This window comes from Gorilla gorilla, chromosome 1 (genome assembly GCF_029281585.2).
Source record: "Gorilla gorilla gorilla isolate KB3781 chromosome 1, NHGRI_mGorGor1-v2.1_pri, whole genome shotgun sequence".
NCBI classification, from domain to species: domain Eukaryota; kingdom Metazoa; phylum Chordata; class Mammalia; order Primates; family Hominidae; genus Gorilla; species Gorilla gorilla.
In genome coordinates, this window is record NC_073224.2 from 187558782 (window position 1) to 187581627 (window position 22846).

The 22846-nt window shown below is 40.8% G+C and overlaps 3 protein-coding genes and 1 pseudogene across 39 annotated transcripts in view; 2 read left to right on the forward strand and 2 right to left on the reverse strand.

The window, feature by feature from the left end:
* Positions 1–17175, forward strand: part of TUT4 (terminal uridylyl transferase 4) — a 143649-nt gene extending 126474 nt beyond the window's left edge. For 15 of the 34 annotated variants that reach the window (XM_063698690.1, XM_063698678.1, XM_031010501.3 and 12 more), the window contains 2 exons: positions 1184–1342; positions 2779–3411. In XM_063698690.1, coding sequence (XP_063554760.1) covers positions 1184–1342; positions 2779–2867 — 248 coding nt within the window. In that variant the 3' untranslated portion in view covers positions 2868–3411. Of the gene's footprint in view, positions 1–1183; positions 1343–2689; positions 3412–4543; positions 7098–17065 lie in introns of those variants that run through there. The other 19 variants (XM_063698707.1, XM_055348789.2, XM_055348811.2 and 16 more) reach the window with 5 other exon arrangements.
* On the reverse strand, positions 8498–22107 carry PRPF38A (pre-mRNA processing factor 38A). 3 transcript variants are annotated; one of them, XM_055348988.2, is made up of 11 exons: positions 21796–21873; positions 21362–21415; positions 20836–20995; positions 17981–18102; positions 15481–15566; positions 14057–14167; positions 12688–12800; positions 12031–12057; positions 11819–11916; positions 11292–11340; positions 8498–10032 (listed from the first exon to the last, which is right to left on the reverse strand). In XM_055348988.2, exons 3-11 carry the CDS (start codon positions 20970–20972, stop codon positions 9990–9992), a joined length of 786 nt encoding a protein of 261 aa, XP_055204963.1. In that variant the 5' UTR covers positions 20973–20995; positions 21362–21415; positions 21796–21873; the 3' UTR covers positions 8498–9989. The 3 variants fall into 3 exon arrangements, with proteins under 3 accessions (XP_055204963.1, XP_004025852.1, XP_055204957.1); XM_004025803.5 differs by lacking the exon at positions 21362–21415 and having other exon boundaries at positions 21796–22107; XM_055348982.2 differs by lacking the exons at positions 12031–12057; positions 21362–21415 and having other exon boundaries at positions 21796–21932.
* LOC115932600 (uncharacterized) lies at positions 15159–15239 on the reverse strand (annotated as a pseudogene).
* Positions 22069–22846, forward strand: part of ORC1 (origin recognition complex subunit 1) — a 31786-nt gene continuing 31008 nt past the window's right edge. Inside the window, exon 1 of one of the 2 annotated variants that reach the window (XM_019019005.4) lies at positions 22069–22429. The gene's annotated coding sequence lies outside the window, so the exon portion shown is untranslated. The remainder of the gene's footprint in view (positions 22430–22846) is intronic. The other variant, XM_019019012.4, reaches the window with a different exon arrangement.

Consider the following 22846-nt stretch of genomic DNA (forward strand, 5'->3'; position numbering starts at 1 on the left):
GCCCTTCAGATTCAGCCCTTAGTTGTAACTTGGCTTTTATGAATTCACAGTGAACTAGCTGGTTTGCTTACCTTCTGAGAAGATTCAGCTTCTAAGAATGCAGTTCACACGGGCTTTAGATTTTTTGCTGCCTACTCTTTCCTATCCCGTACTTAATTTGAGTTCCTGCTGGGAAGTTTAGTGAATAAGGGCAGTTATTCCCTTTTATTCCCTAGCACACTGTGACTCTGAATGAGAAAAGCCACCAGAATGATTCAGAATATAAACTGGGTACTGCACTTCGAAAAATGTACTTAAAGATACATTTTAAAGGGAAATAGAAAGATTTGGGGGGATAGTTAGCCATAAAAAGAATAGGACTTACATTTTTTGAGTACCTACCTATATGCTAGCTCTTGTGCAAGCTACTTTCTTTTGGTTATCCAATTTAAACCTCATAATCTGAGGTTCAAAATGGAACCTTAGTAGTTTTAGGAAATGAGATTTGAGCTTAGACTTGTTTGGCCTCAAAGCCCAAGTTCTCAACCATTATGCCACAATGCCTCAAGCTTGTAATAGGATCTCCTTCCAGGCCAAGATATAATTGATTCTGGGATAGTTGGCATTGTCTTTAGGATAAAATCTTAAGTTCCTTTGCATGATGTACTAAGGTTTTTTGAAATGTATATCCCCACCTACCTGTCCCGCCTTTTCTCTTACCACTTCCTCCATCACTCCTGTCTCTATATTGCAGATTGTTGTGCAGTTCCCCAAACTTGATGTGCTTTCCTGCTTTCAGGCTTTTGTACATGATATTCCTTCTCTCTGAAATGCCCCCCACCCCCTCCCTATTTTGCCTAAATTTTTCCTTGTTTTCTAGAACTCGTATTAGTCAATCATCTTACGAAGACTGTCTCTAACCTTCAAAGACTGGGTTAGCCCTCTCTTCAGAACATTTTGCCTGTTCTACTAGCAATTATTACATATTGTTGTATATATATATATCTCTTCTTGTATGTCTCTTATGAATAATTTGAGCAAATACCAATGCTTTATTCTTTAAAAAAATTTGTTTGGTATTCTCTGAATTTAGCATAGTTCTTAGCCAATGGTAGGTACTGAATATATCTTTGTGGAATGAAGGGATATTTCAATGAATGAACTAATGTTTTTAAATGTCCTTTTCCCTCTTATTGAAATGCAGAGCCAAGCTTTCGAGGACTGACTCCTCCAATTCCTTGGGAACATGCACCGCGTCCCCATTTCCCCCTTGTCCCAGCTTCGTGGCCTTACGGTTTGCATCAAAACTTCATGCATCAGGGAAATGCCCGATTCCAGCCCAACAAACCTTTCTATACTCAAGGTACCACTGCTTACAAATTAGTTAACAGGCTTGGGTGGGTTTTATTCTGGGATAGAGAGCCTTAGTGAAGGCCAGGATCTGGGAGTGAAAATTCATGAATTCAGTAAACATTTACTGAGAGATTATACTGTGTGTCAGATGGTGCTAGGTGCATGTACAACAAAATCTCCATTACTTGATGCACACTTTATTAGGAAAGCCAGACATGTTAAATAGAAAAGGAGTTTAGATGAATCAGTTAACATTGCCCTAGCAAATCCAAACAGGATGTGGATTTAAGAGATTATTACATCACAAGATTTTGACAGTTGAGCTAGATCTTGAAAGAGATGCAGGAATTTTTTTTTTTTTGCCTAGAGATGAGAGAGGAGGAGGAGTATGCTTAGCTGAGGGATTAATATATGCAGTCACTGAGTTTTGCCTGGCATAATGAAGAAGAGGAGAAAATATTAGGGCTAGAGGACGGAGGTATATGGGAAAGATGGTGATAAGGCTAGAGAGGGTAGGCTTAGACCATATTATGGAGTTTGGACTTGGTTTACTGAGCACTGGGGACCTAATTAAAGGTTTTTAGTGGAACGAAGACATAATCAGATTTGTTTAGTAAACGTAGGACTTGAATGACCTTAAAATTTATTATGTTCTGCTGGTGCTATTGTAGTACTAATAATGGCTTTGACTGGGTAATGAATATTACAAACAATTCCTAGAAACTTGGAGCATTTTATCTAACCTACTTGCCTCAGAGGTATTTGTTCTTATAGGCATTGTCTGAGTCTGGCCTTCAGCTCCTTGTTAACTTAGTTCAGAACACTTGGGTCAGAGTCAGTATAGTTAAACTAGGAGTTCAAGAAGTTAAAACAGGCACTCAGGAAATGCTGATTGAATGAAATGATAACTTAAAGGGGAAGTGCCTGGTATGGTCTCAGGCTTGTTATATTTAAGCCTTCTTAAACCACCCATATACTACTGGGGCATCCCTGTATTGTAGAGTGGCAGAGCCTTGACTGTGGTTGAGCTCTTCTCTTGAGCAAAGAACTGGGGCTGAAGGAAGTTACTATTAGTCATAAGCCCTTTTAGGAGGGGAGAGTCTGCAACTCTTTTCTAGTGGGTTTTTTCCCTTTGATTCCTCCTCTCCATCTTTCGTGTCCTCTCCTTTTTTCACATACAGGTATTTCCTTCCCTTCTTCATTTTTCTCCCCACCCTCTCAAATGTTTTGCAGCATGCTTTATCACCTCCTATTATATAAATAGAAAAAAAGAAAGCTAACTACAAGTTAATTCTAAGGTGTTGTCAGATAAACAGGCACAAGCCTTTCAGTTTCCTGTCTGTGTTGTATCCAACAGACAGATGTGCCACCCGTCGGTGTAGAGAGCGTTGTCCCCACCCACCAAGAGGAAACGTGTCGGAGTAATGCGAGTCCATTTTCTTTCAGCTGGTCTACCGATGCACAGCAACCAGCCAATCCTGCTGTCTCAAGGGTATCCGTACCTCAATGTCAGTTACATTCAGCAGAAAAAGTGACATTTAATGGAAAGCAAAACAAATCAGGTCCTGATTTAAAATTTTAACACGTTTAGATAGCTTATTTAAATTTTAAGACTGTTTTTACAGACTGTATTATTTGTATATAAATATGAACTATAGTTTTTACTAGTATCACCAAATTGAGTGATACAAATTTCATCTATTTTATTACCCTATTTTTAAGGGAATTTTATGTTTTGTTTAACCTTGATGAATTGTATAAAGAGAGAATTTAAAAAATTACATTCTTTATTTTCTATTAGCTGTATTCATACTTTGGTTGCTTCAGACTTTATATATTGTTCTTAAAAGTTAGGAAAGAATTTCATGTGTTTTAAATTGTCACTTCTATTCTTTACAGAACCTTGTAGTGCCAAAAACTTTTTAAAAGGTAAAAAAATAAAATAAAATTACAACATGAAGATTCAGATTTTTTTTCTTTTCCATACTTGTATATTGAACATTCAAACTTGAATGGAAAGTTGATTTTGTCTGTATTTGAAGTACTTCTATTTTAAGTTAATAAATCTTTTTGACAAGAGTTAAATTTGGTTAATTAATCTGTTGTACAGATGATGGAAATATTATGTAACAAGATTTCTTTTAATTTCAGTGAATAGAGCATTCTAAATCACAGATTTTAGTTTTAGAGATTCAAGTATCATTTCATGTCCTTTATTTGGTTGGATGTTCACAACACCCATATGAGGTTGATAGAAGCAGAAGCCATTTCCATTTTATCTTTGAAAATAAAAACTGAAATGCAAAGCAGTCAGTAAATTCCAAAAAGCAAACTTACATGCTGGAGTCTGAATTGAAAAGTATTTGGAAAGAGAGTTTTAAAACACTGAGACTAATATTGGCAATTAGAGTGGAGGGAAGATAACTTTTTTTTTTTTTTGAGATAGAGTCTGTCTCTGTCACCCAGGCTGCAGTGCTGTAGTATGATCTCGGCTCACTGCAACCTGTCTTCTGGGTTTGAGCGATTCTCCTGCCTCAGCCTCCCGAGTAGCTGGGATTACAGGCACGCACCACCACATTTGGCCAATTTTTGTATTTTTAGTAGTGGCGGGGTTTCACCACGTTGGTCAGGCTGGTCTCGAATTCCTGACCTCAGGTGATCCACCTGCCTTGGCCTCCCAAAGTGCTGGGATTACAGGCGTTGAGCCACCGCACCCAGCCCAGACTGTATTCATTTTGAGTCCTATACTTCCACCTGGAAAGCACACTTGCCAAGATGATAATTATTTACCAGTAATACTTGGAATTAATTATTATTGGGTATTGGAATTCAGACTCGAGTTGTTGGTGGCATAATGTTTTAGCTGTTTTAGCAGTGAGGTGAGGTAATTTTCTCTAACCCCTTAATTAGTTCGTCCAGTTGCCTGGGATTTTAGGCTAAATGATGCTATGTATCTATTTGGAAATGTGCAGAATAAGTAGATAAAAATGTAAGGACAGTGGGTTATCTTTGCTGTGCTTCCTCTGATATACATTACTTAAATAGGAGACTGCTTGGGCCATTGCCATATTTTGCAACATGGAAGATATTTGAAACCTATTGCAGGAGGTTGAGGGTATTCATGCTGTATTTACAGCCCTGAGTTAAATATATTTACTATCTTTTTTACCTAACCTGAGTTAGGTATATTTACTATTTTTTCTTATTAAAGCATCAGCATCCTTCAGAATCCTATTAAGTGGTGGACTTAAATCATTTATTAACAAGATACCTGACCCAACTATGCATTCATGTTAAAATGACTTGGAGCATTCAAGATTTAAATTAACATTCAATACTTCATGTCCTTCCACATCTTGGAGAACAGGTAATGACGTATACAGGGGTGTTTATTATTCTCTTTACTTTTGTACATACAGTAGGTCCTCCATATCCATGGGTTTTGCATCTATGGATTCAACCAACCACAGATAGCAGATATTAAAAAAAAATGTGTACTGAACTTGTACAGTTTGTTATTATTCCCTAAACAATATAACAACTTTTCCCACAGAATTTCCATTGTATGAGGCATTATATGTAATCTAGAAATGATTTAAAGTATAAAGGAGGATGTGCATAGGTTATATGCAAAGACTACACTATTTTATATCAGGGACCTGAGCATCCTTGGATTTTGGTATATCTGCGGGAGGTCCTGGAACCAACCCCCCACCAGATACCAAGGGGAGGATTGTATTTGAAATATTCATTAAAAATAAAACAACTTCCAATAACAGAATGCCCCAACCCCTCAGCCTTTCTTCCTTAAGGAAGGCAGTATAATACCACTTGGCAAAACCTATTAACTGGCAACCTAGTAACCAACAGCCTAGGTTTTACTTATATGATAGTGTTATAGATACTAGTTTTCAGCATCTCATTTGCCCCTCCTTCAGTAACTGCCAGTGTTCAATAATTGGCAAAACTGTTCTGTTGAAAAACATATATAGTTTAAAATTGATATAGTAGAAACTCAGATTTTAAGTCTGCAAAGTAGATTATGAGTTCAGATTCATTGTAGAGCAGTTAAGTAGAAAATTATCAATCTTATACAGGGAGAACACACACATTTAAGACCAAATTGTTTTGAAATGTTCTGCTTAATGACATGGAGATTAGTATTTTCCCTTGACATTAGGGTTATTAAAAATATAAATACGTACTGTATATTTGTTTATATCCCCTACAGATGGACATTTTTGCTGTTTCCAGTTATTCTTATATATACATATTACATATGTAATGTGTAAAATGATGATGGGATAAAGCTATTTGTGTGTACATGTAATTATTCTATTAGGGTGAATTCCCCTAAGTGGGATTACTGGGTAAAAGGATCAAAAGTCCTAAGGTTCCTGCTACATATTGCCAAATTGCCCTTCATAAAAGTGGTTATCAATCTGTAGTTCCAGCAAACAATACGTAAAATGTGTTGGTATGCTTACAAAAAGCTTTTAACTCCCAACAACTCATTTCTTCCTTGTAGAAATTAACATGTTTATTGTAAAAAGAAAATAAGCATTACATAAAAGTACAAAGTTTAAAAATCATTCAAAAGTTCATCAGCCAGAAAGAAGTACTATCTGGTGAACTTCATTCATTCCAACCATCTCTCTTAATCATACAGGCACATATATACAAATAGTTTTACAAAAGTGGGCTCATATGCTATATTTAACAAATATAGCAAATTAACAAAAGGAAAACAAGTGTGAAACTGAAAAAATGCTCAATTTAAATACTTTTTTCCCCACAAGAGAATCTAGTCTTGTAAGATTTCTCCTAAAATTAAGGACAATTACGGAAAACAATAAAGAGGCTATTTTTTTTTCTAGCTTCATGTATGTTTTAATTAGAGACTGTACGTGATTCCTGCTATGAAAGATAAAACCAGCACACTCTACTTGTTATTTCTGTATAGGCAGTGTTCATAATATTTGACTTTATAATCATTGCCCATTATTTTTAAAGTTTCTGAAGTGTTTACTAACACTCCTTTTACTGATTCTTTGTTCCTAAGTCCTTAATTTGATTCATTTCTTCTTTAGTTGAATTTCATTATTGGGCGGTTTTTTCCCAAAGACTCATGATTTGTACTTTTAAGTTCTTTCTTACAAACTTGAGAACATCTATAGCCTTTGTATTTTAAGACAACTTTGGCAAAGTATAAAATTCCTGGCACTTTTTCTCAAACCTTTGGAGCCTTTTGCTTCATTGCCTTCTTGTTATAAGATCTGAGACCATCCTGACCCCATTTAATTCTTTTTTCTTTTTGAGACGGAGTCTCACTCTGTTGCCCAGGCTGGAGTGCAATGGCGCGATCTCGGCTCACTGAAAGCTCCGCCTCCCGGATTCACGCCATTCTCCTGCCTCAGCCTCCCTAATAGCTCTGCCCGCCAGCACGCCCAGCTAATTTTTTGTATTTTTAGTAGAGACGGGTTTCACTGTGTTAGCCTGGATGGTCTCGATCTCCTGACCTCATGATCAGTCTGCCTCGGCCTCCCAAAGTGCTGGGATTACAGGCGTGAGCCACCGCACCCGGCCAATTCTTTTTAAACCATCAGAATATTTCTTTATTCTACATATTTCTCTTTTCCATTTTTTATTTCCTCCAGCCTATTTTCTCTGTGCTGTTTTATGTTTTGTGGTTTCTAGTATAAGGCCTTTAAACTCCACCAATCTTATTTTCCATCTCTTAATCTCTTTTGAACTTTTTTTTTTTTTTAAAGAGATCATGTCTGCTATCTTTTTTGAGCATGTGGAGAATTTCTGTCACATTAACCTTTTTGAGGGAGTGGGCAATCTGTGATCGTTCTTTTCTAAATAATGCTTATTTAAACTTCGGTCTACTGAAGAATAACAAACAGGAAGAGGTTAGAGGAATGAGCTTGAAGTTGGGTTGTTAATATTGGAACCCTCTCACCAAACCCATTCTTCTTTTTTTTTTTTTTTTTTTGAGATGGAGTTTCGCTCTTTTTGCCCAGGCTGAAGTGCAGTGGCACGATCTCAGCTCACCGCATCCTCTGCCTCCCAGGTTCAAGCGATTCTCCTGCCTCAGCCTCCCAAGTAACTGGGATTACAGGCATGCGCCACCATGCCCGGCTAATTTTGTATTTTTTAGTAGAGACAGGGTTTCTCCATGTTGGCCAGGCTGGTCTCAAACTCCCGACCTCAGGTGATCTGCCCGCCTCGGCCTCCCAAAGTGGTGGGATTACAGGCATGAGCCACCGCACCTGGCCAAAAATGCATTATTTCTTTTGCCCCTTGGAACACATCTCCCTTAATTTCTTAGTATTAAAAGGCGATTGTGCCCTATGGCAAAGCTTTTAAGTCAGTGTATTTCAAATTATTGGAAGTGAAATCGATTAAGTGGTTTCATCCAATATTAAAAACTGTTATGAAGTAGGAAATACCAGAATTCACTTTGCATAGTATTCTTTCCTGAAATTTGTCTCAGTACAGAATACAGATGTGTACAGAGGTAAGATGTAAAATACGTTTTTAAAATGTATGCTGTAGTCAAAAAGTTTAAAATGCTTCATCCATAGGCAAGCACATAGATGACAGAAAGAGCCTTACAGCAAGGTTTGTCCTCAAGCTCCATCTCCTGTGTAATTTTATCAAAACGGTATCTACAGACATGCAACATGTCTTACTCTTACCTCCTTCTTCTAATTAAAGAATAGGGACATTCTCCTTCCTGCTATTGATTGGCTGTGGTACCTCAATTTTGGTCCACATATTACCATACGTCTAAACAAGTATGTTTTAATGTTTGTTTAGGGAGGTTTATTTCTGTTACTAAAATTTATTGGGCTTTGTGCGTGGGTTTATTTTTACTTTAAAACATATTTTAAGACAAAGTTTTATTTTAAGAGTGTACTGGATGACAGCTTGGTTGGTCCATGGGTCATTTCTGTCCATGCCAGAAGACATTTCTTTCTACCTAGATCACTTTCATAAATAACTGCTATGACACTAATACATTTACGTAGAGATGCTTATATTTAATCTTAAAAGGTAGTCCTATATAGGTCTATCAGAAACCGTAAGAGCTCTTTCAGACCACTTTTATTAACTCAGGTATTATGAAAGGAATCACTGAAGAATATGAAAGCTCAAATAAGATTAAAAAATGCTTTAATACTGCTGCAGAAGTCTTTCAATTCTAGAGCAGGCATAGAATATATAGAATGTTTACCTTATGACCAGATACAACCTCCCAAGAAAAACTGGATCCTGCAGGGCAGCTGGTCTTCACAGTTCCTGCTGGGACTACCGTTGCAGGAAGTCATTCCATCACTTTTCTCTTTTTAAGGGAGTTAAGTACAGGTAAAGGAACTCTTCTAGCAAAGATCTTAATAATCTCTTGATTATCGATGTCCGTGGAGGCTTTTTAGTCCTTCCTTTGCTTCTGCATTCTTGACCCTTGGCTTCTTTCACTCACTCTCTCCTAATTCTCCTGTCTTTCTAAATGGGCCATTCCAGTTTTCAATAGGTGACTTCTATTTCTTCCTGTGTTGGTGCTGCCTATGGTTCTGTTGTGTGCATTTCTGATATATATAAACACTCTGGGAAGTCTTATTGACAGATTCCACAATTACTTAAACATTGTCAATTCTGGCCTAGATCGCTATGTTAAACTCTGGTCCCTATCTCCAACTTTATGGGCTTTTGTTTTTAGCTATACCATAGCTGTCTCAAATTAAACTTGTTAAACTGAATGCATCATTTTCATTACTACCACAATCCTCTAATTCTCTGCCCCTCTAAAAGCTGTCTCTTCCTGCTGTATTTTCTGACTTTGTGAATGGCACGACTGTCTAGCAATTTAGGTCAAAACCATGACTAATATTAGATACTTTCCTCTCCATCAAATCTTTTTCAATCCTGTTACCCTACTGCTACTGACTAGGCCTGGATAATGTCAATGCTTATATGATAAAGGCTGGATACCTTAACCTGGATTTCAAGCTTGTGGGCAAGAACAAATGAAACTATGAAAAAATGGGCTGTATAAAGGGTATTAAGTGCCGCTCTCTGTTGAACTGTTTGATGAAACTGGCTTTAATGATCCAGAAGCAGCCTTACATTTGAATGCATTCTATTCTTTCGAAACTGCTACAAACCAGTTTTCATGTTTATTACCACTTGCTGCTGCTGGAAAAAAGTTAGGAGCTACTATGTTTTACTCCTTTGATCTTTGAATAACAGCAGCAGCACAAATCCCAGGATTCTCAAAGCAGTTCCAACCACAACAAACCAAAAACTAAACTACAGAGAAATGGGAAACAGATGTGTCCGGTTTAATAAAAAGGGAAAGGGTCATCAGGTGGCCACAGCCTTTCTTGTCATTCATATCCCCAACCTCCAGATCCTTTATACTCTCATAAGTTTGAATACAGTCAAGGTTAGTTGGGTCAAAAACTGATGTTGATTATGATTAAAAAGATACAAAACTCAGCACCTCCTTCATTAAAAATAAAGGTTGAGAAACTTGATAAGAAAAAAACTAAAATATTCTTATAGCTGCCTGGGGGAGATCTTAATCCTTCCACATACAGATATCCTCATATCCACAGGAGGCCATGTGGACTAAAACCAAACTGAGTCCATTACTCATTCCCTCTCCGGCTCTTCTTGTGGCTCTTCTTAGACCTGAAATGGCAACACATATAAATAATTATATTAAGAAGCTGGGCAGCCAGGCACGGTGGCTCACGCCTGTAATCCCAGCACTTTGGGAGGCCAAGGTAGGCAGATGACCTGAGGTCAGGAATTCAAGACCAGCCTGGCCAACATGGTGAAACCCTGTCTCTAAGAAAAATACAAAAATTAGCCGAGCATGGCGGTGGGCGCCTGTAATCCCAGCTACTCAGGAGGCTGGGACAGGAGAATTGCTTGAACCCGGGAGGTGGAGGTTGCTGTGAGCCGAGATTGGGCCATTGCACTCCAGCCTCAATGACAGAGTGACACTCCATCTCAAAAAAAAAAAGGAGTCCTGAGAAAGACCTTGGTATGCTGACATTGATGGGGATGGAGCTGACACTCAATATTCATTAAACTGCTTGGTATTTTTTTGACTCAGAGCAACACTCTTGAGTCAGGCATTACTATCCAAATTTTACCATTGAGGAAATGACCTCTCAGAGGTTAAGAGTACACCAAACAGGCCCGGCGCGGTGGCTCACGCCTGTAATCCCAGCACTTTGGGAGACCGAGGTGGGTGGATCACAGGGTCAGATTGAGACCATCCTGGCTAAGATGGTGAAACCCCGTCTCTACTAAAAACATAAAAAATTAGCCATGGGTGGTGGCGGGCGCCTGTATTCCCAGCTACTCGAGAGGCTGAGGCAGGAGAATGGCGTGAGCCCAGGAGGTGGAGCTTGCAGTGAGCCGAGATTGCGCCACTGCACTCCAACCTGGGAGACAGAGCGAGACTCCGTCTCAAAAAAAAAAAAAAGTGCACCCAACGGTATATGGCACATGGGGGTTTCTAATGAAATCTTATCAAATGAAAGTGACTTGTCCAAGGTCACTCAACTGTTAAGTTTTAAAACTTGGGACTAAACCCCATGTTTTCTGAGACCAAAGCTCATCCATTATCCAAAGCTGCAATCCTGTAAAGCAAAACAAAGCAAAACAGGTATCAGCTTGAACCTGGGAGGCAGAGGCTGCAGTGAGCCAAGTTCACGCCACTGCACTCCAGCTTGGGAGACAAGCACGAAACTCAGTTCTCAAAAAAGAGAAAAAAGAAAAAGTTATCTAACCCCAGTAATTCTCAAAGCAATAGACCAATTTTGTCTTGTAATGAAGGAGAATTCCTAACATCCCCCAACAAAACAAGAAAATTTCAGGTCCAATTAGTTGTAACTTGGACTATTTCTGTAAAGTTAAAATAGAGGTCAATTCATTACCTTTCGGGAGACTTTGAGTGGCTCCTGTGTCTGTGACTACGGTGATGACCTGGGGAAGAAAAGGCCATTGCATAAGATCCTACCCTTCTACTCTTATTAAACTGTCATTCTCACCTCCCCAAATACCTGCCATTAGCTTAATATTCTTTTGGCCTATGCAGGGGACACCTCTTAGTGGAAGCAACTCTGAATTAGTGGAGGAAGAGGGAACAAAGAAAGTAGTAATGAAACCAGTTCAAATACATATACATTCAAGGGCTTTATGACTAATTTCACAAACATCATATTGGGTTTTCACTATTATGTTAGATCTTATTCCTCCAATTTTAGATGAAAAAACTAAAGCAAACCTTATCAGCAAAGCTTATAAGTGACAGTCAAGCTGTGAACCTTAATTTTCAAATTCTATGTCCACTTGCTTTTCTGTTAGGCAGTACAGTCAGGCACTCCTGTACTGCAGGAGGCTAACTACTACTTTTACATTTCTTTGTTAAGACAACCTGTGGCAAAAGGCCCACAAGCTTTACCTGGGGACTTGGAACGGGATCTGTGCCGCCGATCTCGGGACCTGCTGCGGTGACGTCTTGGACTCTTGCTCCGATGCCTTTCTCGGCGAGGGGAGGGGCTGTAGAAAAGACTGGTCAGACTACCAGATCTGGTTAGCAATATACATACAACACCAATACCACCACCCCCTCCCCAAAGCCCTGTCCTTCATCACAAATGACTGAAGGCCTACCTTCTCCTTTTGGGAGATCGACTCCGCCTATAAAGAGGAGAGGAAGAAGAAAGCCTAGGTTGGCGCACTGGATGTGGTAGATTGCAAAAACGGCCCCTATCTTATCCTTCACGCTTCTCTGTATCGCCCATCTCTGTATCCATGTCTTTTGTCACGTAACTCTAGCACCCTCCCATTCTAACTTTAGGACTGGCGACATGACTCGCTTTGGCTAATGAGATATTTGCAAATGTGATAAAAGCAGATACTGGAAAAACATTTGCATGACCGGGTTTGTTTGCTCTTGAGTTCTGCCACTACCATGAGAATATGCCCAACTTAGCCTGCTAGAGGATGACACAGAGAAAAGAAATTTCCCCTGTCATCCAAGCTTAAGGCAATTCCATACCAGCCAGTGGACAGCCGACAACAGAACAGGTACTTTAAAAACTGCCTATCCAAGCTCTGCTTAAATCATTGACTGCAGACTTGTGAAAGGAACAAATGGTTATTGTTGTCTGCCAATGAGGTTTTATAGGTGGTTGTTTTGCAGCAACAGATAACTAATATATTGGGCAAACATTCTCCATAGACGGGCATTTTTCCTTCTCTAAAATCCAAACTTCTAGGCTACAGTGCTCAAAATCTTCTGGGAAAAGGCCAATGACTAGGCTTTACCTTCTGGGAGACCGGCTCCTACTCCTCCTGTAGCGCAGTGTGGGAGAGCGACGGGGCTTGTCCAAGTCTCGGTAGCTTCTCCGGCGGTGATCAGGTGATGGCACTCTTTCCAACTGGAAACAAGATGATTGGGTCATTGAAAGGCACAGGCTTATAAAGAGCCATCTAGGAACACTAATTATACTTCACGCCCCATCTTGTCCCAAAGTCCATCTCCATGTGACTTTAAAGCACAGTAACCTGACTACAAAGAGGGAAGCACTTACCCTATTAACTAACAAAACTTATTATGAGCTATGTAAGACAGCCAAATGACTCATAGGAGAGGGAACAGAAACAGACCTGTGTGTGTGTATGTGTGTATGTTTAGTTTATCTGCAGCCTGGGCAACATGGTAAAATCCCATCTCTACAAAAAAAATACACAAATTAGCCAGGTATGCTGGCACGTGCCTGTAGTTCCAGCTACTTGGGAGGCTGAGATGGGAGGACTGCTTGAGCCTGGGAGGCCGAGAATGCAGTGAGCCACTGCACCTCAGCCTGGGCAACAGAGCAAGACCCTATCTCAAAAAAAAAAAAAAAGTTTGCTTCCTGAAACAACTGGGCAGCTTGGTTGTTTTCAACTTTTCAGCACTGTAACTAGTACTGAAAGAACATGACTATGCGGTTGACATTTTCCCCCTCCTAAACAAGGCTTATTCCTTAGGATAGGTGCAATTATGAAAGTGTTCTTTCTTTCCAAGTATTTAATAGCTGCCACCATTTATTAGGCAATTATAATGTGCCAATACTCTGCTAAGGGCTTTAAGTTTATAATCTTATTTAATACTTTTAACAGTCTTGGGGAAAAAAGTATCATTAACCTCACTTTACATAGGAGAAAACTAAATTTAAGTAATTTGCGTAAGATTATACTACTAGTATATGGCAGAGCTGAGGTGCTTTTAATAAGGAAATATTGTTTTTGGCTAGAGTTAGAAAAAAAATTTTTTTTTGAGACGGAGTCTCACTTTTGCCCAGGCTGGAGTGCAGTGTTGCGATCTTGGCTCACTGCAACCTCCGCCTCCTGGGTTCAAGCAATTCTGCTGCCTCAGCCTCCTGGGTAGCTAGGATTACAGGCACCCACCACGACGCTGGCTAATTTTTGTATTTTTAGTAGAGACGAGGTTTCACCACCATGTTGGCCAGGCTGGTCTTGAACTCCTGACCTCTGGTCATCCACTCACCTTGGCCTCCCAAAGTGCTATGATTACAGGCTTGAGCGACCACGCCCGGCCAATAGAGTTAAAAATTAAAGTCTAAAAACAAAAAACCATTCCCATTTTCTATTACTCCCTCCCCTACAACCATAAAAGTCTCAGGTGCCTGACCTTCTCATCCTCCTCTTCTTCCTCTTCACTGGACTCCACATCATCCATGTCCTCTTCCAGAGCACTAACTCGAGGCTCCAGTTGCTCAGCTTCCTCTAATACATAGCGTTTCTACAGAGAACATGATGAGAGTTAGGGGTTGTTGCCATTTCCCCTATTTCTTGAAACCTCAACACTGGGCTTCAGGGTTCCAAGGAGCAACAGCTGAGGCAATTTCATTTCAAAGACAGTTCAAGATTTTCCTAACAAGTTTAATAGACCTAAAATCTACAAAGTTCTCCTATAAACATAAATACAAACCCGAAGAGAACATCTTCGTTTTCTATTGACTCTATTCCCTGTGTCTTACACTCTAAAGTCATGGGAATATCAATCAGTATAGGTATAGCCTAGAACCAAAAGTAAGGGCTTCATACACAGAGAAAATCCAAGGGCTAATAAGTTCATGGCTGGCAGTTCCACTAGAAGAGGCCTAGCCCTAGAGTAGCACCAAATCTCCAGTAGACCCAGGATCTTGGGAGCTGTTGATATTCATGCATTTTGAACTGGTTCCATTTTAATCTGGGATATGGCTTAGCAATGTTTATTTGAGTGGCTAAGGATCAGAGAGGCAAAGCTGGTTTCAAAAATGCCAAATGGCTAAATGTAGTGGCATGTACCCGTGGTCCCAGCTCCTTGGGAGACTGAGGTAGGAAGATCCCTTGAGCCCAGGAGTTTAAGAACAGCCTGGGCAACACAGCAAGACATTGTCTTGCTATAAGAATTGGGCCCTCAAAGTAGGTTTTCAAATTTATAATCTCATTCTTTCCACTACATGCCCTACAGTGCCAACATGGAACAGGAGAGCTGTATCACACTCATTTCCTGAAAAGATGCCTCATGGATAATCGTTTATCACTAGGAAAGGGAAGCAGGATGGTGAAGGCAAGTTTAAGGAATTAAGGGCTCAGTCTCCCACTCCTGGCCCCATTTTTATCTGTTTTATGTCCTGGCTTTTTACATGAAGATTAGTTTAAAAAAAAAGTTCATGAAGTTAAAAAATCCCTACCTACTCTAGCTACAATACCCTTGATGTAACATCCTGAATAAATTTCTTTTTTCATGATAGACAGGTAATGTGCTGACGTTGTAACAAGGTTTGAGGGAGGCACAACTCACACATGCACGTGAACTACAAAAGGATGGAGAAAAACAAAGTTTCCTTGTTTTAAACCATTCACTTTTAAAGCCCTACCCTTCAAATATTTTATCTATTTTCCTCTCACTCCCAATCCACTATCTTGGGACTCCCAGACAGGAAGACTATTCATTAAGAGGACCCATAAGATCCACAGGCTTCAGTGTTTAAGCTGTGTGTATGTGTTTTTCTGTCTGCCTGTCTAGGAAGAGAAGGGTGACTCTGGTAACAGACTTTTATTTCTTACCTGTAGTCGGGGCAGAATGATATCACAGACTCTCTCACTGTGCAACAGTTCATCAATAAACTCATCAACATGCATCAATTCAAACTCTGCAAGAAAAAGTCATTAGAGCGAACAACCTGGAAATAACAGATTTAGATGCCAAAAAGTAAAAGAAGTGTTAAGACTTCATATCAGGACATCTATGTGCTAGGCCTCTTTAGAAGAGATTAAGGGATGAATGAAGATGTCCCAATTAGCAGGAGACAAACACAAAAACAAGCACAAACAGTCCTGAATTATGTAGGGATGATCTTGAAGAGATCATATAACTCAAATATAATTTCTCATCTGAACCTGCAATGTTTCTGAATTTAGAACATGTATCTTATATGGCACATGGAGTGATAGCTTTTGAGAACTGGCTAGGAGTGGTGGCTCACACCTGTAATCCCAGCACTTTGGGAGGCCAAGGCAGGCAGATCACTTGAGGTTAGGAGTTCAAGACAGGCCTGGCCAACATGGCGAAACCCCATCTCTACTAAAAACACAAAAATTAGCTGGGCATGGTGGTGGGCACATGTAATCCCAGCTACTCAAGAGGCTGAGGCAGGAGAATTATCTGAACCTGGGAGGCAGAGGTTGCAGTGACCTGAGACCACACCACTGCACTCCAGCCTGGGCAACAGAGCGAGACTCCGTCTCAAAAAAAAAAAAAAAATTATATGTGTATATATATGTGTGTGTGTGTGTGTGTGTGTATATATACACATTTATATATATATAAAAGTATCATTAACCTCACTTTACATAGGAGAAAACTAAATTTAAGTAATTTGCGTAAGATTATACTACTAGTATATGGCAGAGCTGAGGTGTTTTTAATAAGGAAATATTGTTTTTGGCTAGAGTTAGAAAAAAAATTTTTTTCTGAGACAGAGTCTCACTTTTGCCCAGGCTGGAGTGCAGTGGTGCGATCTTGGCTCACTGCAACCTCCGCCTCCTGGGTTCAAGCAATTCTGCTGCCTCAGCCTCCTGGGTAGCTAGGATTACAGACAATTTATATTATATATAAATTATGTTATATATAAATTATATGGTTATGTATATTTATATATTTGTATGTAAATATTATATATAAAATGTATATATATGTGTGTGTATATACATACATACACACACATATATATACACACATACATATACATATATAGCTTTTGAGAACTTCCATAGTAAACATTACCTTACTTCTGGGGTTCTCAACCATGGGCAATTTTGCACATGGCCATCCCCCTACTTAGAAGGAGGTGTTACTTCCATCTAGTGGGTAGAGGCTAGAGATACTGCTACTCATTCTGTGATGCACAAGCCAATCCTCACACAAAAGTTATATGACCCAAAATGTCAATAGGTTCAGAAATTCTTAGTTTTACGTAATAAAATAATAAATAAATAACTCCATCATGGCCATGACCACGTCCATCTTGTTCACCATGGTATTTACACCACATAGCACAGTATGTGACATGTCAATGGCACTTAATATGTATTTATTCAATGAATGAATCAATAAGTTTAAAGTATAATACCAAATTCTATTTTTTTTAAGATGGAGTCTTGCTCTGTCGCCCAGGCTGGAATACAGCGGCGTGATCTCGGCTCACTGCAACCTCCGCCTCCTGGTTCAAGGGATTCTCCTGCCTCAGCCTCCTGAGTAGCTGGGATTACAGGTGTGCACCTCCACACCCCGCTAATTACTGTAGTTTTAGTAGATATAGGGTTTCACCATATTGATGAGGCTGGTCTCAAACTCCTGACCTCAAGTGATCTGCCCGCCTTGGCCTCCTAAAGTGCTGGGATTAAAGGTGTGAGACACCGTGCTTGGCCCCAAATTCTTAACCTTCTACTGTTTAATGATACATGTAGGGGGAAAGGTAAATGTTCCTATCTTCTGTTATGACACCAAGTGAGAAAAGGTTTTGACTGCATTACCTGGAATCCCTCCTTAGCACATTAAGTAATCTCCTTGTAGAAGGTATGGAGCTGCCTCTCTTGGATATACTTATTTTTCAGTGGGATTCCTGTATAAAAATGAGTAGTCTTATATGCTGCAGTGTGAATTACAGTGTTAGAGGAGAGGCCAGTAGAAAGAACTGTGAAGATGTAAAATATGGAAAACTAATTTTGTCTGAGAGGGCTGGGGAAGGTTTTTATGGAGAAGCCATTCTGCAGCTAGATCTTTTGGGATGGAGCACATGTAAAGGGGGCATATGATGCAAGGCAGGGATTAACATAAGATGCACTTAGAAAGGGAGACAGACAGAGGCAGGCTGGATAAGGCCAACACGAAGCTAGTAGTCAGACTGAAAACTCCCATGAGGGACAAGGGAAAACCTGCATAGAGACAGTAACAATGTAGATGAAGAGGAGCATTCACACTGTCTATGACAATGCAAAGGTAGAAGTACTGGTGAAATAAAACTGGCTTAAAAATGACAATCAGGATACTTAGCACCATACTTACCCCCATTTCGGTTCTGGCTCTTGATTTTTCGATAGTCATTGTACAAAGGCTCCAAGTACTTGTAGCAATCAATTGCAGTGCCTGTCAGCCTCATGTAAAGTGCCCCCAGCATGCGGACATACCTGAGAGACAGATGACAGTGAAACAACAGGCCATCCTAGAAGTTCCTGAGTTTTACAACTAGCTGTTCTCATGACAGTAGTGGATAAACATGTTCTTCTCTTTGGCAGGTAAGAAAGCTGCAATTGTGGAGGTAGAATGCAGCAGAAGAAAGACAGCTAAAATATGGAGACCTGAGTTCAAGTTCCCATGCTACCATTTATGGCTGTGGGAACATCATACATATTGATCAACTTTCAAATATATCATCAGTAAAACTAGAATAAAACCTATTTACCTCACGGGATTACTCTAAGAATCAAAAGAAATACTGAATTTTATTTTATTTTTTAAGGCAGAGTCTTGCTCTGTTGCCCAGGCTGCAGTGCAGTGGCACGATCTTGGCTCACTGCAACCTCCGCCTCCTGGGATCAAGCAATTCTCATGCCTCAGCCTCCATGTAGCGAGGATTACAGGCGCCCACCACCATGCCCAGCTAATTTTTGTATTTTTATTTATGTATTTATTTATTTCTTGAGACAGAATCTTGCTCTGTTGCCCAGGCTGGAGTGCAGTGGCACGATCTCGACTCACTGCAGCCTCCACCTCCTGGGTTCAAGCGATTCTCCTGCCTCAGCCTCCCAAGTAGCTGGGATTATAGGCATGTGCCACCACACCCAGCCTAATTTTTGTATTTTTAGTAGGGACCGGTTTTGCCATGTTGGCCAGGCTAGTCTCAAACTCCTGACCTCAGGTGATCTGCCTGCCTTGGCCTCCCAAAGTGCTGGGATTACAGGTGTTAGCAACCATGCCTGGCCTATTTTTGTATTTTTAGTAGAGACGGGGTTTCCCCATGTTGGCCACGCTGGTCTTGAACTCCTGACCTCAAGCAATCCACCTGCCTTGGCCTCCCAAAGTGCTGGGATTACAGGTGTGAGCCACCACACCTGGCCATATATTGAATTTTAAAACAGAAAGAAGATATATTTAATAACAATACAAGAACAAGTACACATAAACATGACTGCTGGTTTTGGAAAAAAGTAAGTCATCTGGGTTCAAATTCTGACTCCATAATTTACTAAGTCTGTGACACTACTGGTCAAATCATGTGTTTTCTCAATCCTTGTAAAATGGAGATAATGCTACCTAATTTATGGCTTGGTATATAAACAAGAAATGCATTGAAAGTGCTAAGTATAGCACAGAGCACACAGTAAGTGCCTAACAAAAGTTAGGTATTTTCTAGCTGTTAATGCTTTATTAGAGTCGTTCCGGCCAGGGGCGGTGGCTCACGCCTGTAATCCCAGCACTTTGGGAGGCGAGGCAGGTGGATCACGGGGTCAGGAGATCGGGACCATCCTGGCTAATGCGGTGAAATGCCGTCTCTAGTAAAAATACAAAAAATTAGCCGGGTGTAGTGGTGGGCGCCTGTAGTCCCAGCTACTTGGGAGGCTGAGGCAGGAGAATGGCATGAACCCAGGAGGCGGAGCTTGCAGTGAGCTGAGACTGCGCCACTGCACTCCAGCCTGGGCAACAGAGCGAGACTCCGTCTCAAACAAAAAAAAGAGTTGTTCCTCTTCCCTTTTTCCTATATCTAACTACTTAAATTTCCTCTTGGGTAACTAGGAGGCTTTTGAAAGTCATAGTTTCTTTGTACGAGAAGCAGAATACTGTAGCAAAGAATATGAACTCTGAAGCCAGATTTGCCACTTACTAGCTGTTTGAACTTGGGCAAAATTAATTAATCTGTGCCTCAGTTTCCTCTCCTGTAGAATAGGGATTAAAAGTTTAGAAGGTTGTTGTGAAAGTGAAATGAATTATTATATGCAAAGCCCTTACAGCATGGCACATAAGAAGCTATTATGTCTGTCTCCTATACTTGTTTGTGATTTCCTCGAGAATCGGTAATACGGTAATGAGAAGCTGACATTTTCTAGGTGTTTACCATGCAGCAAGTGCTGTGTTCAGAGATCTGCATGCATTACCTTCTTTCACTCTTATATTATAGTCACCATTTTACAGATAAGCAAAGTTTAGAAAATTAAGTAACCTCTCCAATGTCATAGTTAATGGGCAACAGAATCTGGATGTGAACCCAGATCTTATACCTCTTAACCACCACCTTTTGTTGTTTGATTTTCACCCCTGAGCGTCCAGTGCCTACCAACATATCAGGCACTCACTTTTGCTTAATATGTATTTAGTGAATCTGTGAAATCCTTTTTCAGGGAAAAATTACCAAAACTGAGAAAGTAAAGTAGAAGATTAATACAATCAGAACAGATAAAATACAAACTTGGCAGGGTGTGGTGGCTCATGCCTGTAATCCCAGCACTCTGGGAGGCCCAGGGGGGAGGGGATCACCTGAAGTCTGGAGTTCGAGACCAGCCTGGCCAACATGGTGAAACCCCATCTCTACTAAAAATACAAAAATTAGCCAGGCGTGATGGCACATGCCTGTAATCCCAGCTACTCGCGAGGCTGAGACAGGAGAATCACTTGAACCCAGGAAATGGGGGTTGCAGTGGGCGGAGATCGCATCACTGCACTCCAGCCTGGGCAACACAGAGAGACTCTGTTTCCAAAACAAAAAACAAACAAACAAAAAATACAAACTCAAGGGCTCAAAAGCAAAAATCTGGAGTGGAACTCTGAAGAAATGAGATACATTGTGTACACCCCTCTTAACCAAAGCCCAATTCTGAACCGCCAAAATTAAACCACTTATATTAGCTATTGAACATTGCACTCACTTGAAATCTTCGTTTTTTATAAACTCTACAATGATATCCTTCTCGGGTTGAATTTGAAGCATCTTCAAGGTTAAACACAGAAAGGGTGTTGGTTTTATGTTGCCACCATAGACGCCACCCACAAACCTTAACTCCATGGCTTTATCGACTACAAGTTCAGCTAAAAAACAAAAACAATACAGTGACATATTAGGGCTAAGCTCTTCCTAGTTGGAGTGGAGTTAGTTCAAGCTTTGGTTCTCCTAAATATACATCAACAGTGTAATATTAGGAGAACGAATGTGTATTAATAACAGTAACGACAACAGCTAATATACATTGAGAATGGATAATAAAATAGGTACCCTGCTAAGCTTTTCATATTATCTCACTTAACCTTTTTTAACAAGTCATGAAGAAAGTTCTAGCAATGTTCTTATTTCCAGGTAAGGAAAATGAGGGCTAAGAAAGGTAAAGTGACTTGCTCAAGGTCCACAGATTGTCACAGGACATGGATTTAAAGCCACAATTCAAATCGGAAGATTACCTGGAAGACTTCTCTGAAGCACTGATATTTATAAATACTGGAACCGGCCCAGATCTAAGAATAGTAAGATCATGAATTTGGTTTCAGGCATATTAACGTTAGGTCCTTAAAGACTTTCAACAGATTGTGTCAAAGTGTTATATCCGGATCCCTGAGCTTAACACTGTTGCAACCCAGCCTGCTATCATTAAATACGGAATAACTCACAACACCCAGCTGAGACAGCCTTCAGAATATGACCTTATCAGATTCATCTGTGTCTCTAATACTCAACACAAGACGAGGCACTTAGCAGGCACTCAAAATTTTTCTGAATGATCGACATACTCCGTTCCAGTACCACCCCCAGAGGCCAGTCGCTAGTCCTACCCGCGCTCGGTCAGGAGAAATGGGCCACAAGGGGGCTGAGAGGCGCTCCGCGCGCTTCCACTTACCTGTAAGTCCAAAGCACTCCTCTTTCCAGTACTTGGACTCGTAGATTCGCGTTCGAATGATCTTCTCCACCAGATATTGAGGGTTGGTGCCGTGGATGCTGTGCGCATCCTTCACTGTACGGTTAGCCATTTTAGAATGCCTTCAATTCTATTTCCGTCGGATCCTTTAATGCGTCACATCCAGGTTCAGAAAAAGCACCTAGAGGAACGGAGAAAGGTGGAAGAAGTTTCACTAAACAGCTTAGGCGACCATCTTGAAACCGGAAACACCGCAGTGTAAAGGGCTTCCGCTCCCCGCGTCGCCGATCGAATCAATGATGGCGGCTGCGTGTTAGCGGATGTACGTCATGCGCCCCTCTTAAGTGTACGGAGTGGGCGGGGCGAGCTAGTTGGTGTCGCAACGAAGGGACGGTCTGGGGGCGGGGCCACGCCGATTGGCGCGAAGTTTTCTTTTCTCCTTCCACCTTCTTTTCATTTCTAGTGAGACACACGCTTTGGTTTTGGCTTTCGGCCCGTAGTTGTAGAAGGAGCCCTGCTGGTGCAGGTTAGAGGTGCTGCATCCCCCGGAGCTCTCGAAGTGGAGGCGGTAGGAAACGGAGGGCTTGCGGCTAGCCAGAGGAAGCTTTGGAGCCGGGTGAGTGTGGCGTCCAGCGGGCTGCGAGGGACTCGGGGGAGGGCGCATCGGAACCTCTGAAACTGAGGACGTTCTCTGTAGACTCAGTCATTGATTCTTTTAGCTGACATGTACCAAGCGCCTGTTCAGTGCCAGGCACTGTTCTGAACTGTTAAGAGCGTTCCTCTGTTCCACACTCCGATTCCTAAAAGGCTTCCCGCGCTGCAGGGAACTGAGTTTGCAAGGGGGAAGGCGGAAGCCAACAGCCGAGAAGCAGGAGCATTCCTGCCCTCCTCACCCTGAGGCTCAGTGATGACTTTCCCTCCATCTGCATTTGTAAAGCACTCTACTTGTTTCGTTCTTTGAGCTATAGTGTAGGAATCACTACAGGGAAGGCGGAGCAGAGGTTATTACCCCATTTCACGGACGTAAATTGCG